Consider the following 24,465-nt stretch of genomic DNA (forward strand, 5'->3'; position numbering starts at 1 on the left):
GTTTTCAGATATTTCATCACCATACCAGGTAACATCATCAGTGAGAGTCTTCCGTGAAGTGCTGGTGGTACGTCCCGCCTCTCTATTTATAGGTCTTGGTTTCTTCAAGTGGGTGATGTCATTTCCGGTTCTTTTTTTCAAGGGAAGGTAAATAGGATCTAAACCCATGTGTTTATTGATGGAGTTCTGGTTAAAATGCCATGCCTCTTAGGATTTTCATGTGTGTCTTTGCTTTGCCTGTCCTAGGATGTGTTGTTGTCCCAGTCAAAGTGGTGTCCTTCTTTGTCTGTATGTATGGAAACTAGTGATAGTGGGTTGTGTCTTTTGGTGGCTAGTTAGTGTTCACGGAGCCTGGTGGCAAGTTTCCTGCTAGTTTGTCCAATGTTGTGGTTTTTTTCAGTTCTTGCATGGTATCTTCTAAATAACATTAGACTTATTGATAGTATCTAATGGATCCTTTAGGTTTGTGGAAGTCATTTCTGATATGTCTTTGATGAAAGGTAATGTGGCTATGATTTTTGATGGGTTGTGTCTGCTTGTCTGGGTTTGTTTCTGAGGAATCAGTGGATTGTGTTTATTGGTATCCGTTTTTCTTGGAAATGTTGTATAGATATTTTTCTTCTGCTTTTTGTACTTCTTGGACGCTGCATGAGAGATATCATTAGAGAGAGATGATTGGTGGTGGTTTAACGTGAGGGCCACCATGCCTCAGGCCAGGAGAGGTTGAGAAGGAGAGTTTCATGGTAACCTCAGCTGGTGCAGAAATTGGCAACCATCCAGCTAACTGAGCCACAGAAACCCCCCAGCAGTAATGTACCATTCTTTGTTCCACTGCAGCTCATATTTTTGCTATGCTCGCTCTCATTCATTGCACACCACTTCTCACCACTTGCTGCGGCACTCTCTCAATTTTTCCAGGTCTCCACAGCTCCCTCAGAAGCCAATCTGTCAATTTCTAAAAGTCAGAGTTCAAAGGCCTCAGAGAAAGCATCAGCAAGTCTTCCTCCTGCACCCCACCAACCCATACATTGATACCTTGGTGGAAACATTAGGGTTTGAAAGTGTAAGAGGTCAATCTGGTGAACACTTCACTGCAGCAGCCACTGACACTCTGAGGACTGCTTAGAGACCAGGCACCTGATTAGTCCAAGACAACAGAAGACCCTGTAGTGTCCATAGTCAGGGACTGACTTCATATGCACAAAGAGGAACAGTAACGATAGAGATATTGGATGCAACTGCCCAGAGACTGTAGCAGTCTGTCTCCATGGATAAGTTGACAGCTGCTATGGAAATTCGGGCCAGCACCCAGAGGGTGCTGGAGAAATACACACGCTTGCATCCATCATCCTGGTCATTGACCCTGAGGGACCAAAACATGACAAAATGGTCAGGGAACCTGACACACCGCAGCTGCCCCTTTCTCAAAGGAGATAAGATGATGCAAGGAGTCCCCTCAGACCTCACCACCAAGGATGCTCCAGAGGTGGCTGAGTCCTCCATCTCCACCCTCCTTTTCCCCTTCTGACCCTTGGAAGTTGAAGCCAAAGAGGGTCAGTCAGCTTCTGAAGAAGACCCTTGGTACATTTAAGCATACAGACATAAACAAGCCTGGAGTCACCCAACTAAAACTCCAGGGCCAACAGTCTCTCCAGCAGACCAGGCTCCCTCCAGCAGACCAGGCTCCCTCCAGCAGACCAGGCTCCCTCCACCTGAGCTTTCAAACCAGGCAGTGCACTGAAAAGTAGTGGGCGCAAGAGGAATGAAAAGACTTATTGAAAGTACTTTTTTTTGGCACAGGTAACAATGCATTTAATTGATTTTGTGCTTGTTTCTAAATGTCACTGATTGCACCTTAGTTTTGGTTAGTGCTCTTTCTGGCATTGTTTCATGGCCACAGGTAAAGTTCCATAGAGGTCAGTGCTGAGAACCTGCTGCATCATCTGGAAGCAAGAGGATCTATTTGTATATATGGCGTTGGGTCATGCTGACTCCTTTGGTTCACCTCGTACAACATTCCTCTCATTTTGCAGCCTCTGCATCCAAAAGCGTAGCTGTCCAGTGTCTTGCTGAACAATATCTCTAGCAGGGAGGTGCACCATACTGAGATTGGGGTGGGAGGAGGACGCAATATGTTAGTATGGCCAGAGCACGGGGATCCTACAGCTCTCTTCTGTACAGTGCCTGGGTCTGTGTGCAATGTTCTCTTTCCCTTTTAAAAGCCACAACATTGGTGAATCCCCTCCCTCACAGATTGAGTAACCTACCCCACCCACTCAGAGTGTGCTCACAACCATTTTCTTCCCCATTTCATACTTTCAATTTCCAGCACAATAGAAGAAGAGTGAGTGCTCCTTGACCATATTACTGTGCCCCTGAGTATCCAAATTCCCTTCCTCTCAGCCCTTCCTATAAACCCACAGGCTTTCCACCTTCACAGAACCCCATCCAAGATATCTATATGTGCCTGAAATAACTACCTTTCCCATCCTACCCCTGGCATATGAGATAACCATTCCCAGGTATGCTTTTTAACTGATAACCCCTTGAAGCCAATGTGCTCCTTTTTGCTTCCCAGCCATGCTTTACTATATCACACCTTGCAGATACCATTTTCCCCCTTTCAAAATCAACACCCCACCTTCTGTGCCTTGTCCCAAGACTAACTTGTCAGATCACATTCCCACAGCAATAGCTGATCTTGACAGCCCCCAACTCGATGTTTCTGTAAGGATGGAGCTAAAGACTAACCTTACTCACCCCTTTGAGTGACCCAAATAGATAAGCCGAATGAGAATTGCCAAGTTTGCTGATTGCTGGCTGTAAATCTCCCAGGTTATGTAAACTTTATATCTCCACCCCACCCCAAGTGCCACACCATCTGCTGCAGAGCCACGGGGGTGACCATGACCAACTATTTGGATGGCAGCGGTACAGACCCCCTGACCAAGATCATTACGAATGAATGACTGCCTGTGGCTAATTCCCTGGATTACTATGGGAGTTTGCCCTTGACTTACTGTTGCCGAGGCCCCCTTACTAACAGGTGCCTCTGTGTATGACTGTCTTAACACTTTGAGACATTTAGCTGAAGCACATGCAGAGTATTTGCCACTTAGGTCTCTGGCTCATGGTGCAGATGTTAGACTGATGTAGTACGTTGCTGTACACCAAGTCTACACCCCTTACAGTAAGAATTGCTGACCAGCAAGGCAAAATGTGTGATTATGTGACTGCACTAGTAGGTATGGCAAGGTAGGGATGGTGCAAACGTTGACAGGTTGGCACTAAGAGATCAGGCAAACAGCCTTGAGATACAGTCTGGTCCAATCCTTGAGCTGGGTCCCAATGAGTAAGTGTCTCTGCTGCAGCCTTTCAGTGCCAATTGCTGGTGTCCTAACAATATTTGCCTGTAGTACTAGAGTGCGCTGCCATTGTAATGGAAAAGTGCTAATGGTTGTGAGAGTTTGTCTACGCCCAGACAACAGTATCGGTGAACCAAGGGTGTGTGCAGCTGGTGCCCATGGATCATTCCCTGGGCTGCAGTTTTATTGGAAGTAACATGGAGGTCATTCAAAGCAAACAACAGACTGAATCCACCAGATACCCACTCTGGTTTGGATGTCAAGTTTTCTTGACATCTAGCTTTCTTGACGAGTTTGATAAGATGGGAAGCTGCATACCAAAGAGGTATGCTGCAGCATTGACAAGGCATTTCACCAGCAATAATCCCCCTAAACGGGCGACTCATCACTGCCTGGTGAGAAGCTTGCCACTCACTGTGAAAAGCAGAAAACATGGTGCAAGATGCCTCTGATGTTGATTCACACAGGGATTTGATTCTGCCACACATCTTGCCATGTTGCTTAGACCCATATAAGATCTGCCCTCTGTTTCTTTTTATATACACCTAGAAGCTATAGCTGTTTTGTTTTTTATTGCTTGCCAGATTACTTTCATAATCCATTTTCTCCCTCTCTAACAGTTCTTTAAAAAAAATTCAGATTCTCTGTCCTATCACTAGTTTTCACTGTTTTATTGTGCTTTATTATGTGATTAGATACTCTCCTTGACCACCTTGTGATTCATCCTTCACATCAAGTTCTTCATTTTGCCAGTAATAAATCTTTCCTGAGCATTATGAAATATCTGTTTAAACATTGTTCATTCAAAGAATTTTCCCTGCCCATTTAGTCACCTCTTTTTTCATATCTCTGTTATTGTTCTTATTTAAGTCGAGGATATAAATACAAATTGCTGTTCTCTGCATTCCACATAAGAAACATTTGTGACATGCCTTACAATCTGCCGATTAAACCAACCCTTCCATCATAAATTGATTATGTATTTCTTTTCTAGGTGTTGATCGTTTCAGCGACGATATTGAGAAAATGATAGGCAAAAGACCTGGCTTATACTGGAGACTGTGCTGGAAAATTGTCAGTCCCTGTTTCCTTCTGGTGAGTCAAAAGACTTATTTATTTTAAAAAATAATCTCAGGATGTGGGCAATGCTGGCATATAACCTACACTAGTTGCTCTACAACTTTGCTGGTACAACTGTGGGACTTTCTAGGTCATATCAAAGGGTAGTTAACAGTCTGCTGTGTTGGTGTTAAACTGATGTTTAAATACTGGCAAGGTTAGATAAGGACAGATAATTTCCTTTGTTAAACAACACGAAGTAGGCAATTGATTTTCACAGCAATTATCAAACTAAATCAGTCTGACTCTTTCATGAACACTGATACCATAAGTATAATTTATTTACAGATATTTTCTTTTAAACTGCCACAGTTAGATTTGAATTAATTCTTTCTGAATTATTGGTGCAGTAATCACGACACCACAATACCTTAAGGTCTATAATCACAAAACCACAATATTTGTTTAAAGTTAAAAATCTCACACCTGGTTATAGTCCAATTGGAAGCACACTAGCTTTCGGAACGCTGCTCCTTCATCAGGTGGTTGAGCAGCGTTCTGAAAGCTAGTGCTTCCAAATAAACCTGTTGGACTATAACCTGGTGTGTGATTTTTAACTTTGTACACACCAGTCCAACACCGACATCTCCAAATCGTGATGATATTTGTTGTATTCAAGCACATTTTTATAATTTGAGATCATAAAAGGTGTTGATTATCATCTCAACTCTGGAATCTGAACCATAAACAGAGATTATGTTACTCAGATAGTACCAAGTTGACAGTTGATAATGGATGTTCCAATATTGCCATGAGACCGTTTCAGCAAAGTTGGAAAAGGGAGATTTTCTGTCTGTGCTTTTTGTTGTAAATACTGTACATGCTGTGTATGTAATTTATTCTACCCTTTTCATTTGATTGTTCTTGTTATTTCTTGAATAACAGATAGCTGGGATATATATTGACAAACAGTTTTGTATTGATTAAGCTCAATTAAGAAATTACTTTAACATCAAGTGTTTGGATTTTTAGAGCTGACTGGTCTTTTTTTTATAATTTACCATTTCCAGTCCATCATTGATCAACTTACATTTTGGATGCTACTTTTAGGATTCTCAATCGTTCTCACTTATATGATGTAGAATTTAGATACATCGAACACATTTCTTTAGCTCTGCAGGCGCAATTTTGTACCCACAGTGTGTACATATTTGGTCTTGGCTATGTCAGGCATAATAGCGTGTGAATATGCAAAATAGGCTGATCATAAGGTCCATATGTGCGCAATGCTGATTTGACTCCAGCACTATTGTTTTAGAGCTCATCACTTGAGTTAACACCCTCTCTTGACCCTGTTCAGCTAAATACATGGTCACCATTAGGAACAATTCTAATCATGAGCACCACACAACCAATGCTATTTAAGGGGATCATCAATTATTTATAAATATGATTTGGAGATGCCAGCGTTGCACTGGAGTGTACAAAGTTGAAAATCACACAACACAAGGTTGTAATCCAACAGGTTTAATTGAAAGCACTATTTTTAGAGCACTGCTCCTTCAACAGGTGGTTATGGAGAATTAGATTGTAAGACACAGAATTTATAGCAAAAGTTTACCATGTGATGTAATTGAAATTATATATTGAAAAAGACCTGGATTGTTAAGTCTTTCATCTGATGGAATGACCACGTTGGTTTCAGTTCTTTCATATGTAAATCACAAAACTTTTTTTTCAAAAGTTATATTCTCAAATGAACTTTAACAATTGGTGTCTGTCAGCCCATATAATGCATTGAAGGTGTGAGCTCCCCAGTAGCATGGTTTGATACCCATGGGGATGGCCTCAACTGGGACCTTGGGTTCATGTCACACTGCAGATGACCCCATTGCACTACATACCACACATTCCTACACACGCACATGCACGCACCCGCACACACATACCAGCACACATTCCTACACACACACATGCACCTTCTCACATACTTGTATCCATTTATACTCACACATGCACCCACTCTCTCACAGAACTGAACCTATTTCTCCAAAGTAGCCATCACCCTTTCTATGGGAGTGAAGAACAAAGAAAATTTACAGCCCAGGAACAGGCCCTTCAGCCCTCCAAGCCTGAGCCGATCCAAATCTACTGTCTAAACCTGTCAACCAATTCCTAAGTATCTGTATCCCTCTGCTCCCCACCTATTCTTGCATCTATCCGGATGCATCTTAAATGAATGTACCATGCCTGCCTCTACCACCTCTGCTGGCAATGCGTTCCAGACACACACCACCCTCTGTGTGGAGTACTTGCCATGTGTATCCCGCTTAAACTTTTCACCTCTCACCTTGAAAGTATGACCTCTTGTTATTGAAACCTTCACCCTTGGAAAAAGCTTATCTCTATCTACCCTGTCTATGCCCTTCATGATTTTGTAAACGTCAATCAGGTTTCCCCCCCCCCAACCCATCTCCTTTTTTCTAATGAAAACAAACCAAACCTACTCAACCTCTCTTCATAGCTAGCACCTTCCATACCAGGCAACATCCTCATAAACCTTCTCTGCACCCTCTCCAAGCATACATATCCTTTGGGTAATGTGGCGACCAGAACTGTACACAGTATTCTAAATGTGGCCAAACCAATGTCTTGTACAATTTTAACATGACTTGCCAGCTCTTATACTCCATACCCCGTCCAATGAAGGCAAGCATGCTATATGCCTTCTTGACCACTCTATCCACCTGTGCAGCAACCTTCAGGGTACAATGAACCTGTACTCCCAGATCTCTCTGCCCAGCAACGTTTCCCAAGGCTCTTCCATTCATTGTATAATTCGCTCTAGAATTAGACTTGCCTAAATGCATCACCTCACATTTGTCTGGACTGAACTCCAAACGCCACTTTTCCACCCAACACTCCAGTCTATCTATATCTTCCTGTATTATCTGACAGTCCCTTATGCTTTCTGCTACTCCACCAATCCTTGTGTCATCTGCAAACTTGCTGATCATACCAACAGTGCCCTCTTCCAGATCATTTCTGTATATCACAAACAACAGTGACCCCAACACTGACCCCTGTGGAACACCACTGGTCACCTTTCTCCATTTCAAGAAACTCTCTTCAACTACTACTCTCTGTCTCCTGTTGCTCAACCAGTTCTTTATCCACCTAGCTAGAACACCCTGCACACCATATGACTTCACTTACTCTATTAGTTTACCATGGGGAACCTTATCAAACTCCTTACTAAAGTCCATGTATATGACATCAACAGCCCTTCCTTCATCTATCAACTTGGTCACTTCCTCAAAGAACTCAATTAAGTTGGTAAGGCACGATCTTCCCCGAACAAAACCATGTTGCCTATCACTGATAAGCCCATTCTTTTCTAAATATAAATACATCTTATCACTCAGTATTTTCTCCAGCAACCTGGTCACCACTGACATCAGGCTCACTGGTTTATAGTTAACTGGAATATCCCTACTACCCTTCTTGTACAGGGGGACAATGTGAGCAACCTTCCAGTCCTCCGGCACCTACCTGTGTTTAACGATGCCACAAAGATATCTGTCAGGGCCCCAGCTACTTCCCCTCTCGCCTCCTTCAGCAACCTGGAATAGATCCCATCCAGTCCTGGGGATTTGTCCACCTTAATAACCTCTAGCCTACCCAACACATCTTTCTTTCTTATATCAACGTGATCCAGGCTAATCAAACTTCTAACTCTAATCTCAAAATTCATCATGTTCCTCTCCTCAGTGAACACTGATGCAAAGTAATCATTCAGAATCTCTCCCGTTCTCTCATGTTCAACACACAGCCTTCCTTCATTATCCCTTAGTGGACCAATCCTTTCTCTAGTTACCCACTTGCTTCTTATATAAGAATAAAATTCTTTGGGATTCTCCTTAATTCTGCTCACTAAAGCTATTTCATGACCCCTATTCATGACCGCTTGATTCCTCGTTTAAGACTGGTCCTACTCTTCCGATATTCTTCCAGGGCACATTCTGTTCTTAGCTGCCTAGACCTTATGTACGCTTCCCTTTTCCTCTTGGCTAGTCGCACGATTTCTCCTGTCATCCACGGTTCACGAATCTTGCCTTTCCTATCCTTTGCCTTAAATGGGACATGCCTATCCTGCACTATCTTTGAAAGCCTCCCACATATCAAATGTGGACTTCCCTTCAAATAGCTGCTCTCAAACCACATTTCCCAGCTCCTGCTTAATATAATTGGCCTTGGCCCAGTTTAGTACTCTTCCCTTAGAACCACTCTCATCTTTGTCTGTGAGTATTCTAAAACTTACAGTATTGTGGTCACTGTTCCCAAAGAAATCCCCCCACCACAACTTCTACCACCTGTCCTGGGTCATTCCCCAGTACCAGGTCCAATATGGCCCCTTCCCTCGTCGGACTATTGACATTCTGCTCGAGAAAACTCTCCTGGGTGCTTCTTACAAATTCTACCCCATCCAGACCTCTGACACTAAGTGTATCTCAGTCAATGTTGGGAAAATTAAAATCTCCCTCTACGTCTTTCCATAATCTGTTTACCTATTTGTTTTTCTACCTCACTGTTGGGAGGCCTGTAATACAGCCCCACCAATGTAATTGCACCCTTCTTATTTCTCACCTCTACCCATAATGCCTCACTACCTAAGCCCTCCATAGTGTCCTCCTTTAGCACAGCATGATATAATCCCTGACCAGCAATGCAACTCCTCCCCAACCCCCCTTTTACTTCCCTCCCTGTCCTGTCTGAAGTGTCTATATCCTGGAACATTTAGTTGCCAATCATGCCCTTCCTTCAACCAAGTCTCTGTGATTGCAATAACTCCCAGGCACCAATTCAAGTCTTAAGTTCATCTGCTTTGCACACTCTATTCATTGCATTAAAGTAGATGCATTTCAGGCCACCAGTTCTTTTGCGTTCATCTGCTCTCTGCCTACTCTTCCGCTTATTAATACTATCTTCATGATTCTTTTACAGTCTCTAGTTTCCACCTCACTATCTACTTGTTTTCTCTTCTGGTTTCCAGCCCCTTGCCACATTAGTTTAAAACCTCCCCAACAGCAGTAGCAAAAAACTCCCCCAAGGACATTGGTTCCAGTCTGGTTCAGACGTAGACCATCCATTTTGTAATAGTCCCACCTTCCCCAGAACCGGTCCCAATATCCAACAAATCTGATTCCCTTCCTCCTATACTATCTCTCAAGCCACGTGTTCATCCTGCCTATTTTTTCATTTCTATACGAGCTAGCATGTGGCACTGGTAGTAATCCCAAGATCACTACCTTTGAGGTCTTCCTCTTTAACTTCTCTCCTAGGTCCCTGAATTTTTCTTTCAGGACCTCATCTCGTTTTTTTACTCATTGTTGGTGCCTATATGCACCAAGAGCGCAGCAGGTCAGGCAGCATCCAAGGAACAGGAGAATCAACGTTTCGGGCATCAGCCCTTCTTCAGGAATCCTGAATAGATTCCTGAAGAAGGGCTGATGCCTGAAACGTTGATGATTCCTGAAGAAGGGCTGTTGCCCAAAACGTCGATTCTCCTGCTCCTTGGATGCTGCCTGACCTGCTGCGCTCTTCCAGCAACACATTTTCAGCTCTGATCTCCAGCATCTGCAGTCCTCACTTTCTCCTCCTATATGCACCAAGACAAGAGGCTGTTCACCCTCCCCTTTTAGAATGCTCTGCAGCTGATCAGTGACATCGCTGACTGGAGCACCTGGGCGGCAACATACCATCCTGGGGTCCTGTTTTTAGCCACAGAACCGCCTATCCACTCCCCTTACTACAGAATCCCCTATGACTATGGCCCTACGAGTCTTTTTCCCGCCCTTCTGAGCAGCAGTGCCTGCCATGGTGCCATGATCTTGGCAACTGCTGCCCTCCCCTAGTGAGCCATCGCCCCCAACAGTATCCAAAACAGTATACCTGTTTGAGGGAGATGATTGCAGGGGACACCTGCACTGCCTTCCTACTTTTTTTCTGCCTTTTGGTCACCCATTCACTGTCTCCCTCAGCGATTCTAACCTGTGGTGTGACCAGTTCACTAAACGTGCTATCCACTACCTCCTCAGCATTGCGGATGATCCACAGTGAATCCATCCGCAGCTCTAGAGCCGTCATACAGTCAAACAAGAGCTGCAGCTGAACACATGTCTTGCAAGTGTAAGAGTCAGGAACGTCAGCCACATTCCTCAGCTCCCACATCAACCAGGGGTCTGAGGTCCCCTGTCATTGTCAGCTTTAGCTTTATATCAACTAACCATAACTAAACAATGCACTTACATATATGTAAAATAAAGATGAAGAAAAAAATAGAAGCCTTACCTTAGAGTCTTTTTCTTCCAGTTAGAGGAGGGGGGGCAGGAGAGAGATACTTCACGTGTAGTATCTCGGGTTTAGCCGCTGCCCAAATATATATTAAGTCCTTACCTTCCCGGCACTCTCCTTGTCTCCACCTTCGCTGTGTCTCCCTCTGCTCACAGACAGGAAAAAATGGGAAAACTTACCCTTCCCAGCAGCCCTCACTTCACTCCACCTTCTCTCCTCGCCGCTCTGTCAAAATGGAGTAACCAAGTGCTCATATGCTGACAAAGTACAACAGTTAACAGAAGATAGATAAACCCCTCCATCCTTCATTTTAGCCCAGTGAGGACCTCTGGCAATCTGGCCTTATGCTTCCCTGTTTGTCTCTGTAGGTTAAACAAGTCAGTTATGTCCAGAATCACATCATCTGCCTCAAGTTGAGCTCATGGCTGGACTTCAACCATCTTGGAGAGCCAAAGATTTTGGGGGGCACCTTCGACATTAACTGCAAATACTGGTCAGTGATCGTCACTGGCTGGTGTCCGAATACATCTGAGTTAACATATCTACTAGGGTGACAGACTCTGGAGAGAGTGAGGATGAACACCTCATCAGTGCATCAACTGGGATTCCACAATCTTCATCCTCAGACACATTGGTATTGAGGATTGAGTGATGATTCCATGAGTGTGAGCTTGCAGTGACAAGATAGTGACACTTTTACCCTTGAGGAGCATAGTAAATTCTTCATATGTTTTGCATCTTTCAGCCTGCTGTGGTGCTGACCTCATGTGCAACTTGGACCTAGGCCATCTGGGTCTTGTAGGAGGGTCTTCATCAGAAAGGAAGACCATCTCCTTTTGGCTTGGATATATTAGACCAAAGTGTTCAGTGAGGAATCTGTGAAGAGCAGAGCCATCTTCTAGTATAAGCATACCACATCTTCCATTGTTTCAGCCCCACCAATGACCATAGTCTTGGCCATTCCAATGACATCGAGCATCATCTCCATCTTCATCAGTTTGAGGACACATGGCCCAGGCCTATTTGCAGTTGAAGTGCTCTGCTGCCACTAATTATACATAACCTTGTTATGTAAGCAAGTGAAAAGACTGTCATATAATGTGGAGCAGGTATCTGTGCGGTGTTCCTGCCTTGGTTGAATATCTGGCAACATGTGCAAGGTGTGAGATGTGAGTTTGAGGCTTAATAGAAGTGTCACATGTGTGAGGTTGAAGTAAAACTTAACTATTCTTTTCTCATTACAGCGCAGTACAGGTCCTTTGGCCCTCGATGTTGCACCAATCTGTGAAACCAATTTGAAGCCTATCTATCCTACACTGTTCCATTTTCATCCATAAATCCATCCAATGACCATTTAAATGTCCTTAAAATTGATGAGTTTACTACTGTTGCAGGCAGTGTTCCACGCCCCTACTACTCTGAGTAAAGAAACTACCTCTGACATCTGTCGTCTATCAATCACCCCTCCATTTATAGCTATGCTCTCTTGTGCTAGCCATCACCATCTAAGGAAAAAGACTTGCACTGTCCACCCTATCTGATTATCTTCTATGTCTCAATAAAGTCACCTCTCAACCTCCTTCTCTCCAATGAAAACAGTATCAAGTCCCTCAGCCTTTCCTCCATACCAGGCAACATTCTAGTAAATCTCCTCTGAACCCTTTCCAAAACTTGCACATCCTTCCTATAATGCGGTGACCAGAACTGTACGCAGTACTCCAAGTGCGGCCACACCAAAGTTTTGTATAGCTGCAACATGACCGCATGATTCCAAAACTCAATCCCTCTACTAATAAAAGCTAACACACCGTAAGCCTTCTTAACAACCCTATCAACCTGGGTGCCAACTTTCAGGGATCTATGTACATGGACACCAAAATCTCTCTGCTCATCTACACTGCCAAGAATCTTACCTTTAGTCCAGTACTCTGCATTCCTATTGCTCCTTCCAAAGTGAATCACCTAACACTTTCCACATTAAATTCCATTTGCCACCTCTCAGCCCAACTCTGCTACCTATGCCCCCCCCGTAATCTACAACTCTACTGACCTTAATGTCATCTGCAAATTTACTAACCCATCCTTCTACGCCCTTTTCCAGGTCGTTTATAAAAATGACAAACAGCATTAGACCCAAAACCGATCCTTGTGGTATACCACTAGTAACTGAACTCCAGGATGAACATTTCCATTCAACGACCATCCTCTGTCTTCCTTTACCTAACCAACTTCAGATCCAATCTGCTAAGTCACCCTCAATCCCATGCCTCTGTATTTTATGCAATAGCCTACCATGGGGAACCTTATCAAACACCTTACTGAAATCCATATATACCACATCCACCTGCTTTACCCTCATCTGTCTATTTGGTCACCTTTTCAAAGAACTCAATAAAGTTTGTGAGGCACGACCTACCCTTCACAAAACCAAGTTGACTATCCCTAATCAATTTATTCCTTTCTAGACGATTATAAATCCTCTCTCTTATAACCTTTTCCAACATGTTATCCACACTCACGAGTGCCTTTTCTGAGTCCTTACGTCACCTGTTGACATTTAGACTTTCTAGCATTACCACGGGCCAGGGTCCAGGTAATATTGGTGTTTATATGAAGCTCAAACTAAGGGGTAATATAACAGTCTGCTGTCAGAACTGATGGTGGTTTTGATGGACCGGCGCCCCCGTTTTTCATTTTATTATTTTTAGTTAATCTGTTCGGTGAGGATTGGCCAGTCCTTGTCTCCGACCAGAGCCGGTCTGCAGTATTTTGCTCACTTATCACTGAAGAGGTGTAATAATTTGAGTGTCAGTGATAAGGTGAGCCTAGATGTCCTTTGGGCGAATGTTTGGAATGGTTCAATGCTGAGGAATTTCATGAGACTGTTACTCAAGCAGCCACTTGCCTTGAGCACCCATCATGAAGCCAAAGTCCTTGGATTGAGAGCCTCCTGCCAATTCCATTATCTCAGTGTTAAGGTGGTTATATTTCTCTGTTTTTACACGCCATGCCATTTCCAACGCTTTGCTGATGTTTTCGTACCATGCTGTGACATTGACTACCACGATCTTTTGATCTTTTTAAAATATGAGCCGTAGGTTTCCATAGTGAGCCATCTTTCATGAATAACTTCGGCTCAACGTATGATGTCCAGCTGTATTTACTGACCTGCTTCCACAACTGGTCTATGATCTTATTATGGTGTTTTATTCGAGTGTTTTTAACAAATGGGCAGCAACCTGAGATGTGTGAAATGGTTTTGATAGCTGTCTCACACCTTCGGCAAGTTTTGTTTCTGTTTGGTCTTCCCCATGATAGGGTGGCTCTTGTTGAGTATAGCTGTTTATAAACCATGAGGATTTCAGTTGAATTGCTGGTTTTAACCAAGAGTTTGAGATCTTGTCATCTCTGTAATACTGAATGCCTGCCCCTTGACATTCAGGCCTTCACCATTTTTTTATTCCCACTCTCTCCATCCTGCACATCTGTTGGGCAGTTTGTCACCCAGCATCTGCCTCCTGTAGTGCTGGCATAATTGCCTGGATGTGAGTCATTGGATCCATTTTCCCTTTGCCGCCACTTTGGCTGCCAGGTAGGAAATCTTCAATTTCTTTGAGGACTTTGAGTTCTCACAGTCCTGCAATGGTATCTCTGTTGCATTCTCCTCTATACTGGAAGAAGGTCCTTATGATCACGTCCTTGGACATATCTAGTGCCTCTTGTTTGTGGACAATCGTGGATTGAATTTGCACTTCCAGTTTTGGCACACCTAGACCGCCATTCTGGTTGTTAGCATACAGGACTCCATCAGTGGTAGGAGGTGGAAGGTGGAGGAATTCTTTCATGGCATTGCATACAATCTGGTCCAGCTTTGAGTCTGCTTCGAGATGCTTTGGACAGGATCAAATGAAAATACAATCTGGAGATGACATGGGTTTTTAGTATTTCTAGGCGTTGCCTCAGTCGGAGGGATGCTGCCTGTATTCCTTTCACTCCCATCTTAAGCACCTCCTCACATTCTCCTTCTGTCACACCTGCCCACAGGTTCGTATGAGCACCAGGCATTTCTCAGTATCGCTTGGGGCAATATAAGCGTTACGCAGCTTCCAGTTAGCGAAGTCATTGTACAGGAAGGGCTTCCTCTTAAACATAAAGTGGAAGCTCTTTGTCTTCATGATGTTAATATTGAGGCCCATATGGTCACACAATGACTGAAGCAGCTTCAGATTCCTCGCCATGCCGGTGTGAGAGTCACTCAGAAGGGCTATATCATTCTGCAAAGGCCAAAGTCGAGTAGTTGACTCTTCTGCCACCCAGGGGCATGGCGACCCCTGAGTCTGCCTTCTCCAGAGAGCATATCAAAGGAGCCAGAGCGATGTTAAATAGTATCAGGGAGAGTGGGTCGGCCTACATCATATCACTCCAATAGACGTTGGGAGGGGTATAAGTATTGTTCCCTTCTACCACAATTATATTGCCAGTGTGGAGGTACTTGATCAGGCTTTTGGAAAATGTGCTGTTTGCAACGTTTTCAATAGTAGTTTGTGCCCAATTGAGTCAAACACTTTTGCCAGATCAACTGGGAGGTCCTTACAGTTATGCTTTGCTCCCTTAGTTATGTTCTCGAGGATGACAATGTTTTCATTGCACCTGGGAGTGGCTGCTGGAAACCCCTGTTGCCTGTCGCTAATTTTGACGGTTTCACTGAGGCATTTCGGCACTAATTTCGTGAAAAGTCGTAGCAGCATCAGACCAATGGTTATCGACTGCCAGTTGTCTATGCTTTTCAGGCAGTCTTTATCCTCGCATTTAGGAATCAAGATTTTTTTTTAGTGATTATACATTATACTATGCCCTCTCATCTCAATAATTAATACAGATATGATAAATATATAAGTAATCTTGGCTCTAGGACTGATCCTTGTGGCACTCCAACCTGAATACGGCTCAGCAGTTTCATTCTGTCTTCTACATGTTGGCCAATGTTCAATACATATGAATGCATTAGCCCCAATACCATGAGCTCCTATCTTGTGTAATAGTCTTTATGTGGCACCTTATTAAATATGTTCTGAAAATTCAAGCATGCTACATTAACCTGTTTAGCAACTCTGCTTGTTGTATCCGCAAAAAACCCTAACAAAGTTGTTATCCAGGATTTCCTTTTCACAAAACCATGATGACACTTTTATAGCATTGTGTTTCTAAATGAGCTCTCACTATTTGCAAGGTAGTTCGATCACTGTGCTCAGATGCGTGATCACACAATAGTGCAATTCCCTATTCTAACATCTGTTTTCAGGTCTCATTAAATTTCCTGCCATAATGTTTTATTCATAAAATTATCAGGTCAACAACCAAAAGGAATGAAGCAATAAGCTGCTACATCTGCATTAATGAATTCATTAAAATAATAGAGGTGTAATATTTATATAGTAGTTGTGCTGTTACTTCCCAGAGCTTTCATTATTGAGGAAACGCTTTTCTTAAATAATGTTTATCCATTTAAATTTCTATATGGATACACAGTGACAATTTCCATAAACACACTCCTACTGATACCAGAGCATGGAGATGTTGCAGTTTTAGTATCCTTCCAAAACTGGGCCTGTCAGCATGGTACTGGGGCCTCTACTCCAAGTATGTGCTGCTTGGATATTCATATAAAGCCAGTTCATATGTTGTTTGAAGCACATTGCTTATTCAGCACAGGGAACTTGTCAGTGGCACAGAGTTACCCAAATTTCTTTGAGCAGCTGCTTTAAATGTATAATCGTTGTAACTGAAACAGGTGTAACTGACACATGTGGGGAGGATAATGATAATAGTATACAGACCTCAAGGCCTGATGCACACAACAGTCAAGCTGAGCGGTCTACGAGGAAGGTTAAAGCCAAAGAATTATACGTGCTTTGCCTTTGGTTCCTCTTTATATTTCCCATTTTCAACAGATGAACAGCAAATGGTGCACTTCTCAGATGCACCAGCTGCTAAGTAAGCAACATTTTAGATGTTTTCTGCCTGCATTATCCAGCACTTGGCTCATGATGCAGCAACTAAAATACAATAATTCGTGTTTTGTGTTGCAAACACTACAGGGAGAGCACGTCAGCAAGTGCAAGTTATAACATCGGCCACCTGCTATTACTAGTCAGGAGTTCAAAAAGGTAGATTGCATCAGTTATTTCCAGTTTGAGGTAGCATAATCATTGATAAACAATAAATATGAGGTGGGAAATTTCAGTGCTGAAAGTTTGTGAGAAGATTTGTAGCTTGGGTGCTCGTTGTTGTGGTTCTGTTCGTCAAGCTGGGAATTTGTGTTGCAGACGTTTCGTCCCCTGTCTAGGTGACATCCTCAGTGCTTGGGAGCCTCCTGTGAAGCCTCCAGATTCAATCAATAAGCACATCGACTGGACCCAATATACTGGCCACTGCAGCGGACTGCTGGAACTGACAACCGGAAGTGGCAGTTACAAATCACTATAAATGCCGGAGGAAACATCACAGAAGCGCTTCACAGGAGGCTCCCAAGCACTGAGGATGTCCCCTAGACAGAGGACGAAATGTCTGCAACACAAATTCCCAGCTCGGTGAACAGAACTACAACAATTTCAGTATTATTGTGGCCTATTACTTGCATGTGAAATATTGCATTTTTCAGAAAGGGAAGTCTTATCCCTTTGTTTTGGAACCATCAGTGGCTTTAATGTAAATCTTTATTTCAGTTATTCATCAACATCATCTAAGTGTAAAAACTGTTGTAGGACAAACTTAACAACTGCTTTATCTGTTTCCATCTTTCCTCCCAACTTTATTTAATAAAGTTTGTTGTGGTCGTCAGCATTTCAACATTCAAAGCACCAGAATATGGCAATTACGTCTTTCCAGACTGGGCCAATGTCATTGGATGGTGTATTGCCATATCTTCAATGGCGATTGTACCCATTTTTGCCGTGTACAAATGTATCAGCCTGCGTGGGACCTTGCGTGAGGTGAGTACATCTCATATTTGTTCATTAGTAACTGATTTCTTTTGTTCTTGTCATAGACTTGAGAGATATTAAGTGATTTATTGTTCCTTATTTTTGTTCTTCGTGTCTAAAATTCAGAGAAACGTTATCATCATTACAGCCAAAATCAAAAAGGTTATTTATTGATGCAAATAAATCATTTTTTTTTTAAAAAGACACTACATTTCCTGATAAGGGAGTCTAAAACTAGAGGGTGTAGATTTAAGATAAGGAGGGAGAAGTACGTAAGGATCCAGAGAGGCAATTTTTTCACAGAGGGTGAGGAGTGTCTGGAACAGGCTGCCAGAGATCGTGGTGGAGGCAAGTCCAATTTTGTCATTTAAGAAATGTTTGAACAGATAAATGGATGGGATAGGTATGAAGGGAAATGGCACTAGGTTAATAGTGAAAAATGCCTGGCATGGACAAGTTGGGCTGAAGAGCATGTAAACCTCTAGGGCTCTGTTATAATCAATAAAGATTTATACATGATCATTCATATAGGTCATTTCATGAACTTTATCATTAATGCTTCTGTTCATATCTGTTTAATCATTTGACAACATAGGATAAAGCTAGAAATATGTAGCAGGTTAGTCAGCACCTATAAAATAAAAGGCATAATAACAGTTATGATCATTCATCAGGTAGAAAACAGAAATAATTCTATTCATTAGTAAAAATAGAAAAAGGCAACAGGTAAGAAGGATCTGATCGTGGGATTTAATGGGTTAAATAGTCTGCAAATAGTATCATACAGAACTTCTAAATAATATGAAAAATAATTTTTTTGGCAAATGAAATATTAAAAATGCACAAAAGACACGTGGCATGGGACACAGTAAATTTTCACATTTTGAAAAAAAACAGACATTACTCCAATCCCACTCCATCAGAACTGTGCTCTGACAAACTGCAATTGAAAGATAATTGTCAGGGGTCAGTCATATGCATTGCATCGTAGCCTATTCAGAAAAACAGGGGTAAACAGTCAACTGCCTACCACTTGACCAAGGAATGATGATTGTAATATTCTAATGAGGGAGAGTGAGATAATGAAAAAGAGGCAAATGTGTCACTATAATCTTTAAGGAAATGTTCAAAATATCTCCACTACATTTGCACAGTTCAATTGAATGTCACTTTTTAAGCAGAATTAAAAATTAAAGAACAAATTTACACAAAAATGTCTAAAAGGGTTTTAAAAAGCACTAGACAAAGCATAAATGTCAAGTATAATGAAAAAAATATTTATATAATCTTTAAAGAGAGAGGTCCTCAGTAGGATTTTGAATCCCAATGATTAAAACATCATACCTGAAGGAATGGGCATCACAGCCAGTGGGGGCGAACATGGAGCAAGAATCCAAAAGTATGCAAGAACTATGCGGTACACTCAAGGAATGGTGAATGAAGATTGCTCAGGTGGGATGGAGTGACGCTCTGGTCTGTTTGCTATTGATGCATGGAATCTTGTTTATCATTTTAGAGATTAGCTTGTGCGATTACACCTGAGAAGGACCAGCATCTAGTGGAACATGGAGAACTTCGTCAGCTTACTGTGAGTAACAGCCAATGAGAAATGGACTTCAGCAACATTATCTTGTATTGGTGTCATGTAAACCAAAGCAACTTTGAAGGTGGAGTATGCTTCTCAAATTTATAAAGCAGACAACTCTTTTTTTTGTGTGTATAAAGCAAAATACTACAGATACTGGAGATCTGATAAATAGAAAATATTGGAGAAACTCTGCAATTCAGGCAGTCTTTGTGGAAAGAGTGAAACATAATGTTTCAAATCCACTGGATCTTAGAACAGAGAATGGAGAGAAAATGATGGCTTTTATGTTATTGACAGAAGTGGAAGAGAAGCCAGTGGAACAGATGTTGAACAGGGTCCCGAAAGCAAAAAGAGAAAAGGACTGCTAATGGTTGTAAAGGGAAAATCTAGATGCAAAATAGGTGTGAATGATTGGTGCAAATAGTTGATAATAGGTCCACTCTGAAAGAAAACCAATGTCATCAGAACGCGAGGGGAATGGTGGAGGTCTGTCAGTGGAATCAGGATGGAAAACAGTAATCATGCTCTGAGGTTGGTGAATTTAATGTTGCATCCTCGAGGCTGGAAAGTGCCTAAGCGGAAAATGAGGCACAATTCATCCTGTTTACATTGGGCTTCACTGGAACATTGCACAGAACTAGGGCAGCAAGGTTAGTACAAAAGCAGAATGGTGTATTGAAGTAAAAATAGAAAGTGCTGCAGAAAGTCAGCAAAACATATTGAGTCCAGTGACTCTTCATCAGAACCATTCTCTCTACACTTGCTACCAGACCTGTTGAGTTTCTGCAGCACTTCCTATTTTTGTTTCATATTTCCAGGATCTGTAGTTCATCCTTTTTATTCTGGTGTATTGAAATGACAGGCAACTGGAAAGCCAAAGCTCCTTTTACAGATAGAGCAGAGGTGTTCTGTCACGCAGTCTGTAGAATCTCTACAGTGTGGAAACAGGCCATTTGGTCCAATGCATCCACACCAACCCACCCAGACCAGTTCCCCTATCCTATTACTCTACATTGCCCCTGACTAACCTACACATCCTTGAACACTATGGGCAATTTAGCTTGGCCAATTCACCTAACCTGCACATCATTGGATTGTGGGAGGAAACTGGAGCACCCGGAGGAAACCCAACAAGACACTGGGCGGATGTGCAAACTCCACACAGACAGTTGCCTGAGGTGGGAATTGAACCTGGTCGCTGCCGCTGTGAGGCAGCAGTGCTAACCACTAAGCCACCATGTATGAAACATGAATAACAGGGTCAGTAGTCCATTGTAGTTTATGATCTTGGATAAAATTATCAATGTTTTATATATGTCTGTACCATGGATAAAAACCACAATGTGAATTTCTTTTTTGGTCAGATATGACATATTGGAAAAAGCAATATTGGACACATCACATGAACAAAAACAATGAAATAAACATTAACAGTTTGTCATCTACACACAAAGGGCCTGAATTTTGGAACAGAGATGGGTGTTCTTCTGTCAAATCTGTTTTCAAGTGATATCTAGCAGGTTAGGATAGAATTTCAGTAAAGATCCAGTCGACCAGATGCCCTCTTCCACTGTACTGTCAGACCATCATTCAATGCCACATCCAGCAGAGACTGAGAGCAGCCACATAGATGCACATATTACATTTATCTGGATGACTTCACTTCATTTGTTACCCAATGAATTAATATTATCAAAACTTTGGAGAGGTAGTGCCCCTATCTCCAAGCCAGGTATCCCAAGTTCAAGCCCTACCTTATTCAGAAGTGTGTAATAACATCTCTGAATCTATCCCGAATAGCAGAGAAAGATATTTGCCAGACAATGTGATGGAAGCTGTCCTCAGCATGGAACCTGGTCTCCACAAGGAGGTTACCTCTACCATTATTGTTATGGACAAATGCTGTACGACACGCAGATTGGTGAGAACAAAGTCAAGTACGTTTTTCTTTCTATTAGTGGTCTCCCCACCTGCTGCAAACCCAATCTCAAAGTTATATGTTTCAGGACTGGGTCCGTTGACAGGACTAGTGCTACTAAGCCATTCTTGCTGTTGGACCTTGGACCCCCCAATCTAGGTTACATCTTTTGCCCTTGCTGCTCTCAATGTTTCCTCCATAGAACATAGAACATAGAACATAGAACATAGAACATAGAACAATACAGCACAGAACAGGCCCTTCGGCCCACGATGTTGTGCCGAACTTCTATCCTAGATTAAGCACCCATCCATGTACCTATCCAAATGCCGCTTAAAGGTCGCCAATGAATCTGACTCTACCACTCCCACGGGCAGCGCATTCCATGCCCCCACCACTCTCTGGGTGAAGAACCCACCCCTGACATCTCCCCTATACCTTCCACCCTTCACCTTAAATTTATGTCCCCTTGTAACACTCTGTTGTACCCGGGGAAAAAGTTTCTGACTGTCTACTCTATCTATTCCTCTGATCATCTTATAAACCTCTATCAAGTCACCCCTCATCCTTCGCCGTTCCAACGAGAAAAGGCCGAGAACTCTCAACCTATCCTCGTATGACCTACTCTCCATTCCAGGCAACATCCTGGTAAATCTTCTCTGCACCCTCTCCAAAGCTTCCACATCTTTCCTAAAGTGAGGCGACCAGAACTGCACACAGTACTCCAAATGTGGCCTAACCAAAGTCCTGTACAGCTGCAACATCACCTCACGACTCTTGAATTCAATCCCTCTGCTAATGAACGATAATACTCCATAGGCCTTCTTACAAACTCTATCCACCTGAGTGGCAACCTTCAAAGATCTATGTACATAGACCCCAAGATCCCTCTGTTCCTCCACCTGACCAAGAACCCTACCATTAACCCTGTATTCCGCATTCTTATTTGTTCTTCCAAAATGGACAACTTCACACTTGGCAGGGTTGAACTCCATCTGCCACTCCTCAGCCCAGCTCTGCATCATATCTAAGTCCCTCTGCAGCCGACAACAGCCCTCCTCACTGTCCACAACTCCACCTATCTTTGTATCATCTGCAAATTTACTGACCCACCCTTCGACTCCCTCATCTAAGTCATTAATAAAAATTACAAACAGCAGAGGACCCAGAACTGATCCCTGCGGAACTCCACTTGTAACTGGACTCCATGCTGAATATTTACCATCTACTACCACTCTCTGACTTCGACCGGTTAGCCAGTTTTCTATCCAATTGGCCAAATTTCCCTCTATCCCATGCCTCCTGACTTTCCGCATAAGCCTACCATGGGGAACCTTATCAAATGCCTGTTCAACATGAAAGATCACTGCTTTCTCTGCTGCAGGCTTGCCATACATAGTAGGGGGAGGTTTCTCACTCACGCTTGACCTAATTCCATGAGGCATGCACTGCGTGAGGCCTGGAGTCAATGGTGAATAGCATGGCTGTTCCATCCTTACTGTATAAAACTTGAATTTAAAAATTGAAACCCATTCTAAGGAGTTTTTTTTCCTGAGCTGATTTCAGTAAAGCATTGGTATTCCTGTCACTTAATCTTCCAACAGATATTAGTGCCACCTCTGGTGGGTCAGACCAATTGATGGGACAGGATCTAGCTTGATAATGGAGGTATCTTGTGTTAACTGAAAGATATGATTATGTAAAATTGTTTTTTGGACTAATCTGTACCACAGTCTCCCCAGTTTTGGCAGTGAGGAGGAGCAGAATTGGAATGGGCATGCCTTTGTCACTTCCACATCTGATGCCTAGTCTGATATGATATGGGCTGTTTGGCTTTGTTCTTCTTATTATTCATATCATCTAGTTTTGGAGGTTTGGTACAATGGAGTTACTTACTCAGTCATCCCAAAGTCAGTTAAGGGTAAAGCACATTGCGTCTGGCATCACATGTAAATAGATTAGGTAGGCACAACACATTTTCTTCCCTAATCAAAGCGCTATTTGGTCAGCATACTAGCTTTTTTATTTCAGCTTTATTGAATTAAATGAAATTAAATTCTGCAGGTGAGTGAAGACTAGGGAGAGGTGGTCATTGGGGAGAGTTCCAGCAACAAAGCTGGTAGAGTGAGTGAGGAGAGGTGGTTGGAGGAGGCGGCAGTTTTGGGTTTGGCTTTCAGTGTCTCCATCCCATCTTCCTGACTGTATAGTTTTGAAGTGTGTTGTGGCTCTGTTTTGTGTGTAGTACTGGTGGCTCTGTTGGAAAGTAGTGAAATTTGCAGGCATTTCATCACTGAGGAGTGAATTGAGGCCCAGCAATGCTCAGCTCCAAGCAATGGTAAGCCTCAGGTAGTTTCACCCAAGTGACACAGGCTCAAGCTAATCCATAAAACGTGTGAAGATGTATTTGGGTTTGCTGGGGGCAGTGAAGTTCTTGGTGCAAATAATGGAGGAATCCCATCATGCATGGCTCATATCTCATCTGTGTCCTTGATGGAGAGGATGGCAAGCCAAATGGAGAGACATGGACCATACTACGGATGCAATAGTTCTGAAGGGACATATAGACAGCCATGAGGCCATTGAAGTGATAGATGGGTGAAAGGGACTGTCCAGGTGTCTTTAAGATTCCAGGAGGTGAAACTTCAGGGTAGAGCATGGCAAGGGTTCGGGCATTGGGGGATCCTGTTAGGGTGCTTCCTTGGCTGAAGGTATATCTTTAATCCCTTTGACAGTGACACACCAGATGCTTCTCTGCTGCCCTGGACAGATGCTGGTAGTCCCAAGTGTGCTCGTTCCACTATGGCTACTGTATTGTCAAGGTGTAGAGCAAGGCCATCTAGCATTCTGGAGCTTTTCTCCATTGTATCTAGAGGTGTAGAGGGAGCATCTAACAGAAGCTATAATGAGCACCTTACCATATACATGGACTAGTACTGAGATTCACGGTGTGACATTAATTTCTCAAATGTAAAATTGTTTAATTGTAGAAAATATTTTGGAATTGTGAACTGAAATAATTTGCATATTTATCTGAATATAATTGTTGACATTAGCCAGCTGTTAAATCCAATGAGTGTCTAGGCATCCATAAGGACCTGTATTGATGATGGGCTTTGCACACTATGATCACAATAACACAAATAGGACAACCAATATTCCATTGAATGACAGGACATTTGAAGGGCCTATTTCCACTCC

At 42.7% G+C, this 24,465-nt stretch overlaps 1 protein-coding gene across 1 annotated transcript in view; it reads left to right on the forward strand.

Annotated features, from left to right (window-relative positions):
- The window catches only part of slc6a3 (solute carrier family 6 member 3), a 109,636-nt gene that overhangs the window by 83,149 nt on the left and 2,022 nt on the right, over positions 1-24,465 (forward strand). The window contains exons 12-14 of the mRNA XM_072574938.1: positions 4,360-4,460; positions 17,603-17,770; positions 19,278-19,349. Of these exons, the coding sequence (XP_072431039.1) occupies positions 4,360-4,460; positions 17,603-17,770; positions 19,278-19,349 (341 nt within the window). The remainder of the gene's footprint in view (positions 1-4,359; positions 4,461-17,602; positions 17,771-19,277; positions 19,350-24,465) is intronic.

Source organism: Chiloscyllium punctatum, chromosome 8, assembly GCF_047496795.1.
Source record: "Chiloscyllium punctatum isolate Juve2018m chromosome 8, sChiPun1.3, whole genome shotgun sequence".
NCBI classification, from domain to species: Eukaryota; Metazoa; Chordata; class Chondrichthyes; order Orectolobiformes; family Hemiscylliidae; genus Chiloscyllium; species Chiloscyllium punctatum.